Genomic DNA, 22,364 nt, shown 5'->3' on the forward strand with positions numbered 1-22,364 from the left:
GGCAGCAGCTCCATCAGGGACCAGCATCACAGCCTCCTCTGCACACCGTCCAGGAGCACCCAGCCCCAGGCACCCACACCCAACGTCGGGCCCACAAGATCGCCCCCCCACCGCCACCACCACCCCAGAAACCAGCGCTGAGGAGGGAGGAAAAAAAAAGGGAAGCGAGGACGCCATTTTTTTTTTTTACATCAGAGGAGCTAAGGGGGAGCACAGGAGCCTGCATCTTATTGACACCCCCCACCCCCTTCAACCGCCGCCACCGACCCCCCCCCTCCCACATCAAATCACTGACATCAAAAAAAAAAAGGGGGAGGAGGGAAGACCTGCAAGATTTACGCTCAGGAAATCTTCTTTTTAAAGGAAATAAGGGCAAATTTTGGTATCTTTTTTTTTTCTGGGGCGGGGGGGAGGGGCGATTTTATTATCAATGGATTTTCTAATCTGGGACTGACCATATATGCCATCTGCCTTCACGTTTGTATCTTTTTTTTTTTTTCATGGTTTATTCCGAAGGTAGAACATTTTTGTAGGCGCTGGCGGTGGAGCCTGTTGCCGCGGGAGGATATCGCCTACGTCCATCGCCAACCCCCACCCCGCAAGGGACCGCCACATTTAACGCTGCCTTAAATTTGTATTTTTATTTTTTTAATTTTTTTTGGGAGTCGGTGGGCTGATCCGCGGCCGCGGCGTCTATTCCGATTTCCGGGAGAGCTGGATCTTAGGATGCACAAACACCATCACTGCTGCAAGTGCCCCGAGTGCTACGAGGCGTCTCGCATGTCTGCCCTGCGCAGGATGGAACCCCCAACCTACGGCGAGTGGCAGCATGAGCAGTACGGGGGCATCAGTGGCGGCGGCGGCTATGGAGGCTACAGCTCTCAGACCCTCCCGTCGCAGCCCGCCGTCACCCCGACGGCCCGGGGGAAGACCAAGCTGGTCCCCGCCGCTGCCGCCAGGGAGAACCTCACACCGACCTTGAAGGGGCCCCCCAAAAGTGCCACCCCCAAAATGAATGGCAGCGGTCCCAACTGGTGGCCCGAGTGCACCTGCACCAACCGCGACTGGTATGAGCAGGTGAGTGGACCCCCACCCTCCCCAAACCCCTAAATATTCTAAATATTCATGTGTTATTGTATCGCCTATTGATAGAGCAATAAACAGATTGATCGATTGATAGGCACATTATATAGCCTCTGTGATTGTACCATGTGTAGGTGGAAATCATTGGCTGATACAATGTTTCCATCTCTTCTCTATTCTCCCCCCCCCTCAATTGATGGTGTCATGGCGGTAATATGGCGAAGGGCTCGGCGTCGCTGCGATTCCTATACATGAACATTGTGTGGGTGGATGTACGTACGATCGTTCGCTCACATCATGGAGCCGGCTCTGCGGGCGGAAGAGCTCAGAGAATTCCTATTTAACAATAAATAGATGGGGGGGGTGGGATTTTTGGGGCCTGGAAATGGGGGGGGGCAGTATTTGGGGTTAAAAAAAAAAAAAAAACATTAAACAGAGGAAGGAAGAGATGGGATTGGTGGAGGGGATTGCACATGGCATTACCTGAGGAGTGAGACTGCTGGGCCGCTCCTGAGACTGACAATGTATTTTTTTTTGGGGTGGGCGTTAACTGTATACATAATACAAAACGAGGCTAAACCCCCCCCCCGTTCGCTGCAAAAAAAAAAACACTCAAGGCATGCTAAAGTGTGCTGTTCTAAGCCACGTTGGCATGCTTTTTATCGCTGATATGGCAGCTTGATGTGTATGAAAGTGCTCTGTACGAGGTTTAAACACCCCTCCCCCCACGTTGCAGGTGTCCTGGGTCTGATTCATCAAGCTGGCAAAAATCACTCAAGGCATGCTAAAGTGGCCTCTCAACCAATGCTGTTCTTGGGCAGCACAGTGGTGTAGTGGTTAGTACTCTCACCTAGCAGTAAGGAGCATCGCTGGTTCAAATCCCAACCACGACACTACCTGCCTGGAGTTTGCATGTTCTCCCTGTGCCTGCATGGGTTTCCTCCCACAATCCAAAGACATGCAGGTAGGTTAATTGGCTTCTGTCCAAATATTGGCCCTAGTATATGAATGGGGACCTTGGATTGTGGGCTCCTTGGGGGCAGGGATCAATGTGAGTGTGCAACATACAGGGATAGGGACAATTGTAGACACTCAGGATGGACTGGTGTCTTTATTCAACCTTAGTAACTATGAAACTCTAAGTTGTGTTGGCATGCCTTTTAGCACTGATAAGGCAGCTTGATGAGTACAAAAACACTCAGTACAGGCTTTAAAAAAGTCCACATTGTGGGCATCCCAGGTTTGATTCATCAACCTGCAAAAAACACTCAAGGCATGCTAAAGTGTGCTGTTCTAAGCCACGTCGGCATGCCTGTTAGTGTTGATATAGCAGCTTGATGAGTACGAAAGCACTCAGTACAGGCTTTTAAAATGTCCACGTTGCGGGTATCCCAGGCCTGCTTCCTCAAGCTTCCAAAATCACTGAAGACATGCCAAAGTGGCCTCTCATATGATCATAAGTCACTTTAGCGTGCCTTTTAGTGTTGATACTGCAGCCTGATGAATCGGGGGCCCTTAGAATCGGCGTCACGAAATCCTGAGACCCCCCACCACCAAATGTCGGCGGTACATCTGCCCCTGACCCCCCTTGGTGTCTCACCCTGCGATTCCCCCCCCCCCCCCCCCCCGGAGATCCCGCAGTTCTCAGCGCCTGCACCCAGTCAGGCCTTAATCATGGCCAATGTTGTCGTAAGTCACTTTAACCTGCCTTCTAGCACTCATATGGCAGCTTGAGGAGTATGAACGCTTGCAGTACGGGCTTTAAAAACACCCACGTTCCGGGTATCCTGGGCCTGCTTCATGAAGCTGCAAAAACCACTAAAGGCATGCTAAAGTGGCCTCTCAAACCAAAGTTGTCGTAAGTCACTTTAGGGTGCCTTTTAGCACTCATATGGCAGCTTGATGACTATAAAAAATACTCAGTACAGGCTTAAAAAAACACCCACGTTCTGGGTGTCCCGGGCCTGATTCCTCAAGCTGCCAAAATCACTGAGGGCATGCTAAAGTGGCCTCTCATATGATCATAAGTCACTTTAGCATGCCTATTAGTGTTGATACTGCAGCCTGATGAATCGGGGGGCCCTTAGAATAGTATTCAGAAAACGATCAGTGTTCAGCTCCACGTTCCGGGTATCCTGGGCCTGATTCCTCAAGCTGCCAAAATCACTCAGGGCATGCTAAAGTAGCCTCTCAACCAAAGTTGTTCTAGGTCACGTTCGCATGCCTTTTAGCACTGATGAGGAAGCTTGATGAGTACATAAACACTCAGCACAGGCTTAAAAATCATCCACAGTCCACGTATCCCGGGCCTGCTTCTTCAAGCTGCAAAAAAGCAGCTAAAGCGGCCTCTCAAACCAATGCTGTTGTAAGTGGCGTTGGCATGCCTTTTAGCGCTGATAAGGCAGCTTGATGAGTACAAAAGCACTCAGAACGGGCTTTAAAAAAAACACGTTGCGGGTATCTCAGGTCTCATTCAGCAAGCTGCAAAAATCACTCAAGGCATGCTAAAGTGGCCTCTGAACCAATGCTGTTGTAAGTCATGTTAGCATGCCTTTTAGCAATAAGTACGAAAGCACTCAGAACGGGCTTTAAAAACGTCCACGTGGCGGGTATCCCAGGTCTGATTCAGCAAGCTGTAAAAATCACTCAGGGCATGCTAAAGTGGCCTCTCAACCAATGCTGTTGTAAGTCACTTTGGCATGCCTTTTTAGCACTAGCCTGACGACTATAAAACACTCAGAACCAGCTTAAAACCCCCCCACGTTCCGGGTATCCCGGGCCTGCTTCCTCAAGCTGCCAAAATCACTCAAGTCATGCCAAAGCAGCCTCTCATACGATTATAGGTCACTTTAGTATGCCTTCTAGTGTTGATACTGCAGCCTGATGAATCGGGGGGCCCTTAGAATAGTATTCACCATCCTTCGACATCACAAAATTCTGAGACCCCCCCCCAAATGTCGGCGGTACATCTGCCCTTGACCCCCCCCCCCCTGGTGTCTCCCCCCCCCTCCCGAGATCCCGCAGCCCTCAGCGTCTGCAATCCATCGCCCCGGATCCCCGCGCCTGCATGCCGTGCACTCGGCTCTCTAGCAATGTGTGACGGCTCCGCTCGGAGGGAGTTGACGTTTTTTTTTTTTTTTTTTCCTCCTGCATTACCATCTCCGTCTGCTGAGAAAATGGACGGAGGAATCTGGGTGCTGCAAAATGGAGGCTGGAGGAGAAGGACGGGACCCGGCCAGGCCGGCTCTCACCTCCGCACCGAACCCTTACCGGACACAATCGCCCCGATAGGAAACCCACCCTTGTTGTATGGAGAGGTACGGACAGGAAGGAGGGGGGTTGTAGTACAGGCATCACATACATCACCTTCTCAGTCACACAGAATCTGAGTATTGGAAGGAAATACTACACAGGAGTCTGCCCTCCATCATGAGGAACAGAGGAATAGAATAGAGGGGAAGAATAGAATAGAATAGAAGAAAAGAATAGAATGAAATAGAGGAATAGAATAGAGGGGAAGAATAGAATAGAGAAAAATAATAGAATAAAGTGGAAGAATAGAATAGAGGGGAAGAATAGATTGGAATAGAGGAAAAGAATAGAGGAATAGAATAGAATAGAGGGAAAGAATAGAATGAAATGGAATAGATGAAAAGAATAGAATAGAATAGAATAGAATAGAATAGGGGGAAGTAATAGAATAGAGGCAAAGAATAAAATGGAATAGAATAGAATAGAGGAATAGAATAGAATGGAATAGAGGAATAGAATAGAATAGAGGAATAAAATAGAAGAAAATAATAGAATAGAGGAAAATAATAAAATGGAATACAGGAATAGAATAGAATAGAGGAACATAATAAAATGGAATAGAGGAATAGAATAGAGTAAAATAATAGAATGGAATGGAATAGAGGAAAATAGAGGAAAAGAATAGAATGGAAACGAAAAGAGGAATAGAATAGAATTAAGGACTACAATAGAATGGAATATAGTGGAATAGAGGAATGGAATAGAATTAAGGATTAGAATAGCGGAATAGAATAGAATAGAATAGAATGGAATAGAGGAATAGAACAGAATAGAGGGAAATAATAGAATGGAATAGAGTGGAATAGGGAAATAGAATAAAATCGAGGAATATATACATGGAAAGGGACGATAAAATTTGATGTTTTTTTTCAATAGTTATTATCTCTCTCTCTCTCTATCTATCTATCTATCTATATATATACTCTCTCTCTCTATATATACTCTCTCTCTCTCTACATATAATTATTACGTTTTATATATATATATATATATATATATATATATATATATATATATATATACTCTATATACGACCTAGGTGTGTGTGTGCTGCAAGCTCCATCTCTATGTTCCATACATGTGCTGCCTGGCAGCTGGTGACTCCCCCGAGGCAGGTCGGTGACAAGGCGAGGGTTAATCATTCCCGGGGAGGGGAGGATGGAGTAGGAATCCAGTTACCATGGTAACCTCCTCCTCCTCCGGCACGGATCGCCATGTACCAGAATCTGTGCGGCTCCCACCCTCCGCCATGGTTTTCTCACTCCCTCGCTTCCTATTTCCTTTTAATTCCCCCCCCCCCCCCCTCCTTTCCATAGTCCTTGCACAAGATTTTTTTTATTTTTTCTCCGTGTGACGTTGATATAATCGCTGACCTATGGACGGGAATGCGGCGGCGTGGGATAGCGTAACAAAAATAAATAAATAAAAAAGGTTTTTACCTTAAGAAAGGGATTTACAGCTGGAGACACTGACTCACCTGTTCTGGTAATACGGCTGTCACCCTCCGCCGGGGGAGGGGAGGGGGCGGCAGTTATTCGGCGGTTATGTCACTGCTGGTCTGAAAGGCCTTGCGCTAAAGATTTGTATCGGGAATATACGGCACGGCCTCCATTTTACTGGCATTAAATGAGTCTTAGAAATAAGAAGAGACAACGGGACAATATTAGAATATTATAGGGAGGTGGTTAGGGGCTCCGCACCTACATAGGGGCACAACACACCCACCCGCTGTAGATTGGTGTGTGTGTGTGTATATATATATATATATATATATATATATATATATATATATATATATATATATATATATATATATATATATATATATATATATATATATATATATATACATATACCAATCAGGAAAATATAATTTCATCTTCAACAAAATAATTTTCAATCTTTTTACATCTGTTGCTTTCATTAAAATAATCCCCGGTGATCCCGCCATGAAAATCACTTCCTGTTATAGGGTGACAACGCTCTGTTCCTGTCTCCCAATTGCGCTCCCGTGTTGTCACCCTCTCACATGGAGGCTACTAGATGTGGTCCGCTGTTGTCACCATCAGGAAACCCATTCCTGAGAAATGTCATGCAACCTTCACTGGAGTCTATGGGGACAGGAAGTGGCTGCAGGAGGTCCAAAACATTGAGATGTAAGTGGAATTCATGATGGTGTCTACATTGGACTATGCCTATGTTTTGGTTGCTGAAACTGCATGCAGTCTCCATCGGAGACTTTGGGGCACACATCCCATAGAAATGGGCACATGGTCTTCCTCGTGGGCACATGGTCATCATCAGGAGCACATGGTCTTCATCAGGAGCCCATGGTCATCATCAAGGGCACATGGTCATCATCAGGAGCACATGGTCATCATCAGAGGCACGTGGTAATCATCAGGGGCACGTGGTAATCATCAGGGGCACACGGTCATCATTAAGAGCACATGGTCTTCATCAGGGGCACATGGTCATCCTTAGGAGAACATGGCCATCATCATGGACTCATAGTCATCATCACAAGGACATACTCATCATCATGGGCACATGGTCATCATCATGGACTCATGGTCATCCTCATGAGCACATGGCCATCATCATGGACTCATAATCATCATCACAAGGACATACTTCATCATCATGGGTACATGGTCTTCATCAGGGGAACATGGTCATCATCAGGGGCACATGGTCATCATCAGGAGAACATGGTCATTATCAGGAGCACATGGTCATCATCAGGAGCACACGGTCATCATCAGGAGCACATGGTCATCATCAGGAGCACATGGTCATCATCAGGAGCACATAGCCATCATCATGGACTCATAGTCATCATAATGACCACATGGCCTTCATCATAAGGACATACTCACTCATCACCATGAGCACATAGTCATCACCATGAACACATAGTCATCACAATGGGCACATAGTCATCATTATCGGCATGTAGTCATCACCATGGGCACATAGTCCTCATCATCGGCACATAATCATCACCATGGGCACATAATCATTATCATCGGCACATAGTCATCATCATCGGCACATGGTCATCATCATCATCATGGGCACATAGACATCACCATGAGCACATAGTCATCATCATTGGCACATGGTCATCATTATGAGCACATGGTCATCATCATGAGCACATGGTCATTATCATGAGCCCACGATAATCATAAGCACATAATCATCATGAGCACATAGCCATCACCATGTACTCATAATCATCATAATGAGCACATAGCCATCACCATGGGCACATAGTCATCATCATCGGCACATAATCATCACCACGGGCACATAGACATCACCATGAGCACATAGTCATCATCATGGGCACATGGTCATCATACTGAGAACATAGTCATCATCATGAGCACATAGTCGTTATCAGGGCAATCATCATTATTATTATACAGGATTTATATAGCGCCAACTGTTTATACAATTTAATACGGGAGGAATGAGAGGACCCTGTTTATAGAGCTCACAATCTAGAAGGGAGGGTCAAATGATACAAAAGGTAATAGCTGTGGGGGGTGAGCTGATGGAGAAAAAAAAAGTACAGTTGTTAGTTGGAGGCAGTATAGGCTTCTTTGAAGAGAAGGGTTTTCAGGGATCGTCTAAAAGTGGATAGAGTAGGAGATAGACAGACAGGTTGGGGTAGGGAGTTCCATAGGATGGGAGAGGCTTGAGAAAAGTTCTGGAGGGGAGCATGGGAGGAGGTGACAAGGGAGCTAGAGAACAAGAGGTCTTTAGGGGAATGAAGAGGACGATTTGGTTGGTATTTGGAGACTAAGCTAGGGATGTAGCTGGGGGCCGAGTTGTGGATGGCTTTGTAAACTGTTGTTAGTATTTTGAATTTAATTTGTTGGGTGAGTGGCAGCCCATGGGATTGACAGAGAAGAGTAGCAGACACTGAGCGTTTGGTAAGGTAGATGAGCCTTGCAACAGCATTCATGATGGACTGAAGGGGGATGTAAAGGTAAGCCAATGAGGAGGGAGTTGCATGGGCACATAGTCATCATCATGGGAACATAGTCACCATCATGGGTACATATTCATCATCATGAGCACATAGTCATCATCATGGGCACATAGTCATCATTAGGGGCACATAGTCATCATCGTGAGCACATAGTCATCATTAGGGGCACATAGTCACCATCATGGGTACATAGTCACCATCATAAGCACATATTCATCATCATGAGCACATAGTCATCATTAGGGGCACATAGTCATCATCATGAGCACATAGTCATCATTAGGGGCACATAGTCATCATCATAAGCACATAGTCATCATTAGGGGCACATAGTCATCATCATGAGCACATAGTCATCATTAGGGGCACATATTCATCATCATGAGCACATAGTCATCATTAGGGGCACATAGTCATCATCATGAGCACATAGTCATCATTAGGGGCACATAGTCATCATCATGAGCACATAGTCATCATCGGGGGCACATAATCATCATCGGGGCATATAATCATCATCGGGGCACATAATCATCATCGGGGCACATAATCATCATCAGGGGCACATAGTCATCATCAGGGGCACATAATCATCATCAGGGGCACATAATCATCATGAGCACATAATCATCATCAGGGGCACATAGTCATCATCAGGGGCACATAGTCATCATTAGGGGCACATAGTCATCATCATTATGAGCACATAGTCATCATCACGGGCACATAGTCATCATCATGAGCACATAGTCATCATCAGGGGCCCATTATCATCTTCATGAGTACATAATCATCATCATGAGCACATAGTTATTTCATTGGGATATGTTTTATTTGTTCACTTAGGATCAAAGCATGATCGAACATGCACATCTTTTAGGACCCCCAGCCCTGTTGTCTGTGTGGTTGTTAGTTTGCATTCAATGGTATACATAACGCTGGTTTATAACTTCAGGATCTTTACTGGTCTGGAGTGATTTGGCAGGAGATGGTAGGAGGAGCAGATAACTGGATATTTCACACAATTGTCTTCTTAGCATGATCCCTTACAAATGGCCTTGGAATACACTAGGCTTGTGATTGGACATGTCTACCTATCTATATGGTAGCTCCTCTGTTTAGTCTGAGGTCTGTCAATGAGAATGGTTTTCAGCTCATATTGAAGGTCATCAGTCAGAGTGTTTCGAGCTGGGTCTCAGCCATGGTTGTTCTTAGCATGAGCAATGGACCAACCACACAGGTTTCTGGAGTGCCCTGAACCTGGACTTGGATTTTTTTCTTTTAGGAGGTCTGACATGTCCCCTCTCCATTGCTGATCAGTGTAGTACCCCGGTATCTATGTATCAGGGTGAGTTATCATACAAATGATCAGACAGAATTACTGTAACCTGCAGTTTGGTACAATGTTAGGATGGCAAAACGCAGGCATATGCTACAGAATAATGAAAGCTGCATAAACATGGACTCTTCACAGCAATGTCTCTGTGACTCAATCTGGATAACCCATGGCTGCATAGCATGGTTTCTATAAGACTCTATAAGAACAAAGAGATCGTAAAACAGTTCAGAACACAGCTTTTGTGGCTATCTTCATGTCCCTCACAGGGTAGTCCAGGGTAACCTTGGTAACACAGGTGAACAGCTCTAGGGATCCAAGTCACAAGGACACAGAGGGACCACCATATTGGAACTAGAGTACACTGGTTAAGCAGGTGATCAGCTGGAGGGATCCCAGGCCTAGGGTTGCCACCTGTCCAGGATTCACCTGGACAGTCAGGGTCTTGAATCATGTGTCCAGGTTTCAGGCAGACTGAAACCCAGACACATTATTCAAACTGGGCAGTGGCTCCTCAAGTAACCAAGATAGTCACTCAAATCTGTTGGCATCTGGGAGCTGCAGGTGGCTGTTTTGGGGCAAGTTCAACATCACTGGTTGGCAGGGTGATGATGTCAGAGCAATTTGGCCACACCCACCGTTCGCTGCTGTATGCTATGCACACCACATTACTACTCTCCTTGGGGCACCCAAAGGTTTCCCATGCCACTAAAGTGTTCGGGTTTGGCTTGAAGAAAAGGTGGCAACCCTACCCAGGCCTGAGAACACAGAGGAGCCACCACACCAAAACTAGAATACATAAGTAACACAGGCGATCAACTGGAGGGATTCACAGGCCTGAGGACACAGAGGGGTGGCCACACTGGAACTAGAGTACATCAGTAACACAGGTGATAAACTAGAGGGAACCAAGGCCTGAGGACACAAAGGGTTGACCACACTGGAACTAGAGTACTCTGGTAATTCAGGTGAACAGCTGGAGGGTTCTCAGGCCAGAGGACATAGAGGGGTGACCACACTGGGACTAGAGTAGATCAGTAACACAGGTGATCAGCTAGAAGGATCTCAGACCTGAGGACACAGAGGAGTGGCCACACTGGAACTAGGGAACTCTGGTAATGCAGGTGAACAGCTGGAGGGATCTCAGGCCTGAGAACACAGAGGGGTTATCACAGTGAGTATTCTGGTAACACAGGTGAACAGTTAAAGGGATCTCAGGCCTGAGGACACAGAGGGGTGACCACACTTGGAACTAGAGTACTCTGGTAATGCAGGTGGACAGCTGTAGAGATCTCAGGCCTGAGGACACAGAGGGGTGACCACACTGGAACTAGAGTACTATAGTAACACAGGCAGACAGCTAAAGGGATCTCAGGCCTGAGAACACAGAGGGGTGACCACAGTGGAACTAGAGTACTCTGGTAATGCATGTGGACAGCTGAAGGGATCTCAGGCCAGACAATACAGGGACTAGAGTACTCTGGTGAACAGGTGGAGGGATCTCAGGCCTGAGGACACAGAGGGGCCACCACACTGGAACTAGGGAACCAAGATAACATAGGTGAACAAATTGAGGGATCCAATGCCTGAGGACACAGAGGGGGGATCACACTGGAACTAGAGTACTCTGGAAATGCAGGTGGACAGCTGGAGGGATCTTAGGTCCAAGAACACAGAGGGGTGACCACACAGGAACTAGCGTACTCTGGTAATGCTGGTGAACAGGTGGGGGAATCTCATGCCTGAGAACAGAGGGATCACCAAACTGGAACTAGAGTAATCTGGTAACACAGGTGGACAGTTAAAGGGATCTCAGGCCTGAGGAAACAGAGGGGTGACCACACTGGAACTAGAGTACTCTGGTAATGCAGGTGGACAGCTGAAGGGATCTCAGGCCCAGAAAAACAGGGAATTGTGGAAAATAAAGATAAAGGGGCCAGAACAAGCATCAAATTTTAAAAAACTTATGTGAGGTCCCCCAAAAATCCATGCCAGGCCCTTACCCAAGCATACAGCTGGGCAGGCCAGGAAAGGGGGGGGGGGTGAGTGAGTACCCCCTTTCTCCTGAACCATACAAGGCCACCTACTCTCAAAATAAGTGGGTGTTTTAGGGCAGGGGGGTCTGCCCCAAAGCATCTTCTGCACATGTTGATAGGGACAAGGGCCTCTTCCCCACAACCCTGGCCAGTGGTTGTTAGGGTCCGCGGCAGTAGGCTTGTTGGAATCTGGAAGGCCCCTTTAACAAGGGGGCCCCCAGATCCTGCCCCCCATGTGAATAAGTATGGGGTACATTGTACCTCTACTCATTCAGCAAAAAAAGTGGCAAAAAGAAATAAAAACACATACAATTCCTTTATTAAAATAAAAAAACAACGCCCCCCCCGGTGTAGAGCCATCGTCCATCACGACGCACCGCTGGACCCCCAAAAAAAACTGACTCTCGCCGTCTGCCTGCTCCGCTTTCTGACAGTTCTTAAATAGCTAAGGGGCGGGGCAACCCAGCAACGTCACTTGGAGGCACTGCCCCCTTTGTGACATCACAGACCCAGGATGCACTTCACATATGTGAACCATCTTCATAGAAAGCAGGTTTCATTCTCATGTAATGCGAATCGGATGCAGTTCAAAACGCATCGCATATATATGACTGGAGCTCAAGAGGCACAGTGAGTGAGATATACAACGGGGAAAGAAAATAATCCGCCATTGTTCCGGGGTGATCCTAATTATCCCTCCAACCCAGAGAAGGGGGAGGGGAGGCTGATATTAGTGGCAGTCCCGAGAACAAAGGGTGGAAGGTGATTAGAGGGGCGTCACATCTAATGATCGAGGATTGTGATTGGAAGACACACGCTGAAGGAGAATCAGGATTCCCCCAGGAAATAACATATAAAAATAGAAACAAAGTCTATAAATGGAGGAATACGAGGAACATCGGAAAGAAGGAATGAGGAGAATACACCAGGAATTTCATCAGTCTGCTGCAGGCCAGAGGGAGCATTTCCTCAGTCTCCTCGTCCGGTGATCAGACTGTACATTGTAACTTTATAGAAGGAGGAGGTGGCATTTCCTCTGTCTCTCCTCCCCAGTGATCAGACTGTACATTGTAACTTTGTAGAAGGGGGAGGAGTCATTTCCTCAGTCTCCCCTCCCCCGGTGATCAGACTGTACATTGTAACTTTGTAGAAGGAGGAGGAGTCATTTACTCAGTCCCCCCCCCCCCATGACCAGATTGTACATTGTAACTTTGTAGAAAGAGGAAGAGTCATTTCCTCAGTGATCAGACTGCACATTGTAACTTTGTAGATGGGGAGGAGTAATTTCCACAGTCTCCCTCCCAAAGTGATCAGACTGTATATTGTAACTTTGTAGGAGCAGGAGTCATTTCCTCAGTCTTCTCCCCCAGTGATCAGACTGTACATTGTTACTTTGTAGAAGGCAGAGGAGTCATTTCCTCAGTCTCTCCTCCCCAGTGATCAGACTGTACATTGTAACTTTGTAGAAGGGGAATGAGTCATTTCCTCAGTCTCCTTCCCCCAGTGATCAGACTGTACATTGTAACTTTGTAGAAGGAGGAGGAGTCATTTCCTCAGCCTCCCCTCCCCCGGTGATCAGACTGTACATTGTAACTTTGTAGAAGGAGGAGGAGTTATTTCCTCAGTCTTCTCGCCCGGTGATCAGACTGTACATTGTAACTTTGTAGAAAGAGGAGGTGGCATTTCCTCTCTCTCCCCTCTCCCAGTGATCAGACTGTACATTGTAACTTTGTAGAAGGGGAGGAGTAATTTCCTCAGTCTCCCCTCCCTCAGTGATCAGACTGTACATTGTAACTTTGTAGAAGGAGGAGGAGTCATTTCCTCAGTCTCCTCACCCGGTGGTCAGACTGTACATTGTAACTTTGTAGAAGTAGGAGGTGGCATTTCATCTGTCTCCCCTCCCCCAGTGATCAGACCGTACAATGAAACTTTGTAGAAGGGGGAAGAGTCATTTCCACAGTCTCCCCTCCCCCAGTGATCAGACTGTACATTGTAACTTTGTAGAAGGAGGAGGGATCATTTGCTAAGTTTCCTCCGCCCAGTGATCAGACTATACATTGTAACTTTGTAGAAGGGGAATGAGTCATTTCCTCAGTCTCCTCCCCCCAGTGATCAGACTGTACATTGTAACTTTGTAGAAGGAGGAGGAGTCATTTCCTCAGTCCCCCCCCCCCCAGTGATTAGATTGTACATTGTAACTTTGTAGAAAGAGGAAGAGTAATTTCCTCAGTCTCCCCTCCCGCAGTGATCAGATTGTACATTGTAACTTTGTGGAAGGAGGAAGAGTCATTTCCTCAGTCTCCTCCCCCAGTGATCTGACTGTACATTGTAACTTTGTAGAAGGGGAGGAGTCATTTCCTCAGTCACCTCCCCCAGTGATCAGACTGTACATTGTGACTTTGTAGAAGGGGGAGGAGTCATTTACTCAGTCCCCCCCCCCCCCATGACCAGATTGTACATTGTAACTTTGTGGAAGGAGGAAGAGTCATTTCCTCAGTATCCCCTCCCCCAGTGATCAGACTCTACATTGTAACTTTGTAGAAGGGGAGGAGTAATTTCTTCAGTCTCCCCTCCCTCGGTGATCAGACTGTACATTGTAACTTTGTAGAAGGAGGAGGAGTAATTTCCAAAGTCTCCTCACCCGGTGATCAGACTGTACATTGTAACTTTGTAGAAGGGGGAAGAGTCATTTCCTCAGTCTCCCCTCCCCCGGTGATCAGACAGTACATTGTAACTTTGTAGAAGGAGGAGGGATCATTTGGTAAGTCTCCTCCCCCCAGTGATCAGACTGTACATTGTAACTTTGTAGAAGGTGGAGGAGTCATTTCCACAGTCTCCCCTCCCCCAGTGATCAGACTGTACATTGTAACTTTATCAAAGGGGGAGGAGTCATTTCCTCAGTCTCCCCTCCCCCAGTGTTCAGATTGTACATTGTAACTTTGTAGAAGGGGAGGAGTAATTTCCTCAGTCTTCCCTCCCCCAGTGATCAGACTGTATATTGTAACTTTGTAGAAGGGGGGGAGTCATTTCCTCAGTCTTCCCTCCCCCAGTGATCAGACTGTACATTGTAACTTTGTCGAAGGGGAAGGAGTAATTTCCTCAGTCTCCCCTTCAGGGGCGTACCTAGAGCATTTGGCACCCGGGGCGGATCCTATATCTGGCACCCCCCCCCCCCCCTCCACCATAAAATGTAAAAACACCCACTGTGTCCCCTGCATACCTCTGCATCCTTCAATATCTTTTTGTCACTACTGTGTACCCCCCCTCTCCACAACTGCACCTCTGGACCCCTTTAAATTACACAGCACCCTGCACCTCTGGACCCCTTTACATTACACAGCTCTTGTACCTCTGGACCCCTTTACATAACATAGCACCCTCAACCTCCTGACCCCTTTACATTACACAGCGCCCTGCACCTCTGGACCCCTTTACATTGCACAGGACCTTGCGCCTAAGGACCTCTTTACATTACACAGCAGCCTGCACCTCTGGACCCCTTTACATTACACAGCAGCCTGCACCTCTGGACCCCTTTACATTACACAGCTCTTGTACCTCTGGACCCCTCTACATAACATAGCACCCTGAACCTCTGGACCCCTTTACATTACACAGCCCTTGTACCTCTGGACCCCTTTACATTACACAGCACCCTGCACCTCTGCCCCCCTTTACATTACACAGCCCCTCACAGCTCTGGACCCTCTGCATGTTACACAGACCCCCTACAGTGCAGACCCCCCTCCCTACCATACAGACCCCCATCTACAATGTAGCCCCCCCTACAGTACAGAATCCTCCCCTACAGTGCAGACCCTCCTACAGTACAGACCCCTCCACCCTATAGCGCAGACCCTTCCCCCTACAGTGCAGACCCTCCTACAGTACAGACCCCTCCCCCTACAGCGCAGACCCCCCTACAGTACAGACTCCTCACCTACAGTACAGACCCCCCCCTACAGTGCCGAATCTTCCCCTACAGTGCAGGACCCCTTCTACAGTGCAAGACACCCTACAGTGCAGGACCCCCTACAGTGCAAGGCCCCCCTACAGTGCAGGACCCCTTCTACAGTGCAGGACCCCTTCTACAGTGCAGGACCCCCCCTACAGTGCAGACCCCCCTACAGTGCAGACCCCCCTACAGTGCAGCACCCACCACAGTAAAGAACCCCCCTACAGTGCACAGCCTCCCCTGAGGACTCATAGTGTACCTCGAGCCCAAGGCAGCGGCATTGCAGGGGGGAGGTGCGAGCAGCACCCAAGTGGAGTGTCACCTGTCAGCTCAGTGATCCGGGACCCGGCGCAATAATCCCCTTCTCTCTGTGGTCGCGTGACTCACGTCGCGCTGTTCTGATCAGTCTCGGCAGCGGCTGTCACTCACAGGCGAGCAGCGTGAAGCCGCCTCCCCCTCCTTGTCTACACAGTGCTGTGCATGCAGGAGGGGGAGGCGGCTTCACTCTGCTCGGCTGTGAGTGACAGCCGCTGCCCGAGACTGATCAGAACGGCAGCGCGACGCGACCACAGAGAGAAGGGTATTATTGCGCTGGGTCCCGGATGACTGAGCCGGCAGATGTCACTCCACTCGAGTGCTGCTCGCACAACCCCCCCCCCCGCAATGCCGCCCACTGCCAGTGCCTCGGGCTCTCTCTGTGTGGGCTGCGAACCCGAGACACGGCGCTGTCTTTAGCTGCGGAGGGGGGGGCGCTGGCCTGACACCCCCCCCCCCCAGTGTGTGGCACCCGGGGCGGCCCGCCCCCCGCCCCCCACTTAGTACGCCACTGCTCCCCTTCCCCGGCAATCGGACTGTACATTGTAACTTTGTCGAAGGGGGATGAGTCATTTCCTCAGTCTCTCCTCCCCCAGTGATCAAACTGTACATTGTAACTTTGTAGAAGGGGAGGAGAAATTTCCAGTCTCCCTCCCCCAGTGAACAGACTATATTGTAACTTTGTAGGAGGAGTCATTTCCTCAGTCTCCTCCCCCAGTGATCAGACTGTACATTGTAACTTTATCAAAGGGGGAGGAGTCATTTCCTCAGTCTCCCCTCCCCCAGTGTTCAGATTGTACATTGTAACTTTGTAGAAGGGGAGGAGTAATTTCCTCAGTCTTCCCTCCCCCAGTGATCAGACTGTATATTGTAACTTTGTAGAAGGGGGGGAGTCATTTCCTCAGTCTTCCCTCCCCCAGTGATCAGACTGTACATTGTAACTTTGTCGAAGGGGAAGGAGTAATTTCCTCAGTCTCCCCTTCAGGGGCGTACCTAGAGCATTTGGCACCCGGGGCGGATCCTATATCTGGCACCCCCCCCCCCCCCCCCTCCACCATAAAATGTAAAAACACCCACTGTGTCCCCTGCATACCTCTGCATCCTTCAATATCTTTTTGTCACTACTGTGTACCCCCCCTCTCCACAACTGCACCTCTGGACCCCTTTAAATTACACAGCACCCTGCACCTCTGGACCCCTTTACATTACACAGCTCTTGTACCTCTGGACCCCTTTACATAACATAGCACCCTCAACCTCCTGACCCCTTTACATTACACAGCGCCCTGCACCTCTGGACCCCTTTACATTGCACAGGACCTTGCGCCTAAGGACCTCTTTACATTACACAGCAGCCTGCACCTCTGGACCCCTTTACATTACACAGCAGCCTGCACCTCTGGACCCCTTTACATTACACAGCTCTTGTACCTCTGGACCCCTCTACATAACATAGCACCCTGAACCTCTGGACCCCTTTACATTACACAGCCCTTGTACCTCTGGACCCCTTTACATTACACAGCACCCTGCACCTCTGCCCCCCTTTACATTACACAGCCCCTCACAGCTCTGGACCCTCTGCATGTTACACAGACCCCCTACAGTGCAGACCCCCCTCCCTACCATACAGACCCCCATCTACAATGTAGCCCCCCCTACAGTACAGAATCCTCCCCTACAGTGCAGACCCTCCTACAGTACAGACCCCTCCACCCTATAGCGCAGACCCTTCCCCCTACAGTGCAGACCCTCCTACAGTACAGACCCCTCCCCCTACAGCGCAGACCCCCCTACAGTACAGACTCCTCACCTACAGTACAGACCCCCCCCTACAGTGCCGAATCTTCCCCTACAGTGCAGGACCCCTTCTACAGTGCAAGACACCCTACAGTGCAGGACCCCCTACAGTGCAAGGCCCCCCTACAGTGCAGGACCCCTTCTACAGTGCAGGACCCCTTCTACAGTGCAGGACCCCCCCTACAGTGCAGACCCCCCTACAGTGCAGACCCCCCTACAGTGCAGCACCCACCACAGTAAAGAACCCCCCTACAGTGCACAGCCTCCCCTGAGGACTCATAGTGTACCTCGAGCCCAAGGCAGCGGCATTGCAGGGGGGAGGTGCGAGCAGCACCCAAGTGGAGTGTCACCTGTCAGCTCAGTGATCCGGGACCCGGCGCAATAATCCCCTTCTCTCTGTGGTCGCGTGACTCACGTCGCGCTGTTCTGATCAGTCTCGGCAGCGGCTGTCACTCACAGGCGAGCAGCGTGAAGCCGCCTCCCCCTCCTTGTCTACACAGTGCTGTGCATGCAGGAGGGGGAGGCGGCTTCACTCTGCTCGGCTGTGAGTGACAGCCGCTGCCCGAGACTGATCAGAACGGCAGCGCGACGCGACCACAGAGAGAAGGGTATTATTGCGCTGGGTCCCGGATGACTGAGCCGGCAGATGTCACTCCACTCGAGTGCTGCTCGCACAACCCCCCCCCCCGCAATGCCGCCCACTGCCAGTGCCTCGGGCTCTCTCTGTGTGGGCTGCGAACCCGAGACACGGCGCTGTCTTTAGCTGCGGAGGGGGGGGCGCTGGCCTGACACCCCCCCCCCCCAGTGTGTGGCACCCGGGGCGGCCCGCCCCCCGCCCCCCACTTAGTACGCCACTGCTCCCCTTCCCCGGCAATCGGACTGTACATTGTAACTTTGTCGAAGGGGGATGAGTCATTTCCTCAGTCTCTCCTCCCCCAGTGATCAAACTGTACATTGTAACTTTGTAGAAGGGGAGGAGAAATTTCCAGTCTCCCTCCCCCAGTGAACAGACTATATTGTAACTTTGTAGGAGGAGTCATTTCCTCAGTCTCCTCCCCCAGTGATCAGACTGTACATTGTAACTTTATCAAAGGGGGAGGAGTCATTTCCTCAGTCTCCCCTCCCCCAGTGTTCAGATTGTACATTGTAACTTTGTAGAAGGGGAGGAGTAATTTCCTCAGTCTTCCCTCCCCCAGTGATCAGACTGTATATTGTAACTTTGTAGAAGGGGGGGAGTCATTTCCTCAGTCTTCCCTCCCCCAGTGATCAGACTGTACATTGTAACTTTGTCGAAGGGGAAGGAGTAATTTCCTCAGTCTCCCCTTCAGGGGCGTACCTAGAGCATTTGGCACCCGGGGCGGATCCTATATCTGGCACCCCCCCCCCCCCCCCTCCACCATAAAATGTAAAAACACCCACTGTGTCCCCTGCATACCTCTGCATCCTTCAATATCTTTTTGTCACTACTGTGTACCCCCCCTCTCCACAACTGCACCTCTGGACCCCTTTAAATTACACAGCACCCTGCACCTCTGGACCCCTTTACATTACACAGCTCTTGTACCTCTGGACCCCTTTACATAACATAGCACCCTCAACCTCCTGACCCCTTTACATTACACAGCGCCCTGCACCTCTGGACCCCTTTACATTGCACAGGACCTTGCGCCTAAGGACCTCTTTACATTACACAGCAGCCTGCACCTCTGGACCCCTTTACATTACACAGCAGCCTGCACCTCTGGACCCCTTTACATTACACAGCTCTTGTACCTCTGGACCCCTCTACATAACATAGCACCCTGAACCTCTGGACCCCTTTACATTACACAGCCCTTGTACCTCTGGACCCCTTTACATTACACAGCACCCTGCACCTCTGCCCCCCTTTACATTACACAGCCCCTCACAGCTCTGGACCCTCTGCATGTTACACAGACCCCCTACAGTGCAGACCCCCCTCCCTACCATACAGACCCCCATCTACAATGTAGCCCCCCCTACAGTACAGAATCCTCCCCTACAGTGCAGACCCTCCTACAGTACAGACCCCTCCACCCTATAGCGCAGACCCTTCCCCCTACAGTGCAGACCCTCCTACAGTACAGACCCCTCCCCCTACAGCGCAGACCCCCCTACAGTACAGACTCCTCACCTACAGTACAGACCCCCCCCTACAGTGCCGAATCTTCCCCTACAGTGCAGGACCCCTTCTACAGTGCAAGACACCCTACAGTGCAGGACCCCCTACAGTGCAAGGCCCCCCTACAGTGCAGGACCCCTTCTACAGTGCAGGACCCCTTCTACAGTGCAGGACCCCCCCTACAGTGCAGACCCCCCTACAGTGCAGACCCCCCTACAGTGCAGCACCCACCACAGTAAAGAACCCCCCTACAGTGCACAGCCTCCCCTGAGGACTCATAGTGTACCTCGAGCCCAAGGCAGCGGCATTGCAGGGGGGAGGTGCGAGCAGCACCCAAGTGGAGTGTCACCTGTCAGCTCAGTGATCCGGGACCCGGCGCAATAATCCCCTTCTCTCTGTGGTCGCGTGACTCACGTCGCGCTGTTCTGATCAGTCTCGGCAGCGGCTGTCACTCACAGGCGAGCAGCGTGAAGCCGCCTCCCCCTCCTTGTCTACACAGTGCTGTGCATGCAGGAGGGGGAGGCGGCTTCACTCTGCTCGGCTGTGAGTGACAGCCGCTGCCCGAGACTGATCAGAACGGCAGCGCGACGCGACCACAGAGAGAAGGGTATTATTGCGCTGGGTCCCGGATGACTGAGCCGGCAGATGTCACTCCACTCGAGTGCTGCTCGCACAACCCCCCCCCCCGCAATGCCGCCCACTGCCAGTGCCTCGGGCTCTCTCTGTGTGGGCTGCGAACCCGAGACACGGCGCTGTCTTTAGCTGCGGAGGGGGGGGCGCTGGCCTGACACCCCCCCCCCAGTGTGTGGCACCCGGGGCGGCCCGCCCCCCGCCCCCCACTTAGTACGCCACTGCTCCCCTTCCCCGGCAATCGGACTGTACATTGTAACTTTGTCGAAGGGGGATGAGTCATTTCCTCAGTCTCTCCTCCCCCAGTGATCAAACTGTACATTGTAACTTTGTAGAAGGGGAGGAGAAATTTCCAGTCTCCCTCCCCCAGTGAACAGACTATATTGTAACTTTGTAGGAGGAGTCATTTCCTCAGTCTCCTCCCCCAGTGATCAGACTGTACATTGTAACTTTGTGGAAGGCGGAGGAGTCATTTCCTCCGTCTCCTCCCCAGTGATCAGACTGTACATTGTAACTTTGTAGAAGGAGGAGGAGTCATTTTCTCAGTCTCCCTTCCCCCAGTAATCAGACTGTACATTGTAACTTTTTAGAAGGGGGAGGAGTAATTTCCTCAGTCTCGCCTCCCCCGGCGATCAGACTGTACATTGTAAATTTGTAGGAGGGGAGGAGTAATTTCCTCAGTCTCCCCTCCTCCAGTGATCAGACTATACATTGTAACTTTGTAGAAGGAGGAGGAGTCATTTGCTCTGTCTCCTCCCCCAGTGATCAGACTGTACAAAGTAACTTTGTAGAAGGAGGAGAAGTCATTTCTTCAGTCTCCCCTCCCCCAGCCATCAGACTGTACATTGTAACTTTGTCGAAGGGGAAGGAGTAATTTCCTCAGTCTCCCCTCCCCCGGCGATAAGACTGTACATTGTAACTTTGTAGAAGGGGAGAAGTCATTTCCTCAGTCTCCTCTCCCCCTGTGATCAGACAGTACATTATAACTTTGTAGAAGGGGAGGAGTAATTTCCTCAGTCTCCCCTCCCCCGGCGATCAGACTGTACATTGTAACTTTGTCGAAGGGGGAGGAGTCATTTCCTCAGTCTCCCCTCCCCCTGTGATCAGACTGTACATTGTAACTTTGTAGAAGGGGAGGAGTCATTTCATCAGTCTCCCCTCCCCCAGTGATCAGACTTTACATTATAACTTTGTAGGAGGGGAGGAGTAATTTCCTCAGTCTCCCGTCCCGCAGTGATCAGACTGTACATTGTAACTTTGTAGAAGGGGGATGAGTCATTTCCTCAGTCTCCCCTCCCCTTGGTGATCAGACTGTACATTGAAAATTTGTAGAAGGGGAGGAGTAATTTCCTCAGTCTCCCCTCCTCCAGTGATCAGACTATACATTGTAACTTTGTAGAAGGTGGAGGGGTTATTTCCTCAGTCTCCTCCCGCAGTGATTAGACTGTACATTGTAACTTTGTCGAAGGGGAGGAGTCATTTCCTCGGTCTCCCCTCTCCCCGGCGATCAGACTGTACATTGAAACTTTGTCGAAAGGGGAGTAGCCATTTTCTCAGTCTCCTCCCCCAGTGATCAGACTGTACATTGTAACTTTGTAGATGGGGAGGAGAAATTTCCACAGTCTCACTCCCGCAGTGATCAGACTGTACATTGTAACTTTGTAGAAGGAGGAGGAGTCATTTCCTCAGTCTCCTCCCCCAGTGATCAGACTGTACATTGCAACTTTGTAGAAGGGGGAGGAGTCATTTCC

At 49.7% G+C, this 22,364-nt stretch overlaps 1 protein-coding gene across 1 annotated transcript in view; it reads left to right on the forward strand.

Moving 5' to 3' along the window:
• Positions 1 to 408: 408 nt before the first annotated feature.
• The window catches only part of DLG3 (discs large MAGUK scaffold protein 3), a 243,744-nt gene continuing 221,788 nt past the window's right edge, over positions 409 to 22,364 (forward strand). Inside the window, 1 exon segment of the mRNA XM_077474345.1 lies at positions 409 to 1,077. Coding sequence (XP_077330471.1) covers positions 727 to 1,077 — 351 coding nt within the window. The 5' untranslated portion in view covers positions 409 to 726.

Source organism: Lithobates pipiens, unplaced genomic scaffold (genome assembly GCF_037356315.1).
Source record: "Lithobates pipiens isolate NorthernLeopardFrog02 unplaced genomic scaffold, aLitPip1_a1.2 Scaffold_1, whole genome shotgun sequence".
NCBI classification, from domain to species: domain Eukaryota; kingdom Metazoa; phylum Chordata; class Amphibia; order Anura; family Ranidae; genus Lithobates; species Lithobates pipiens.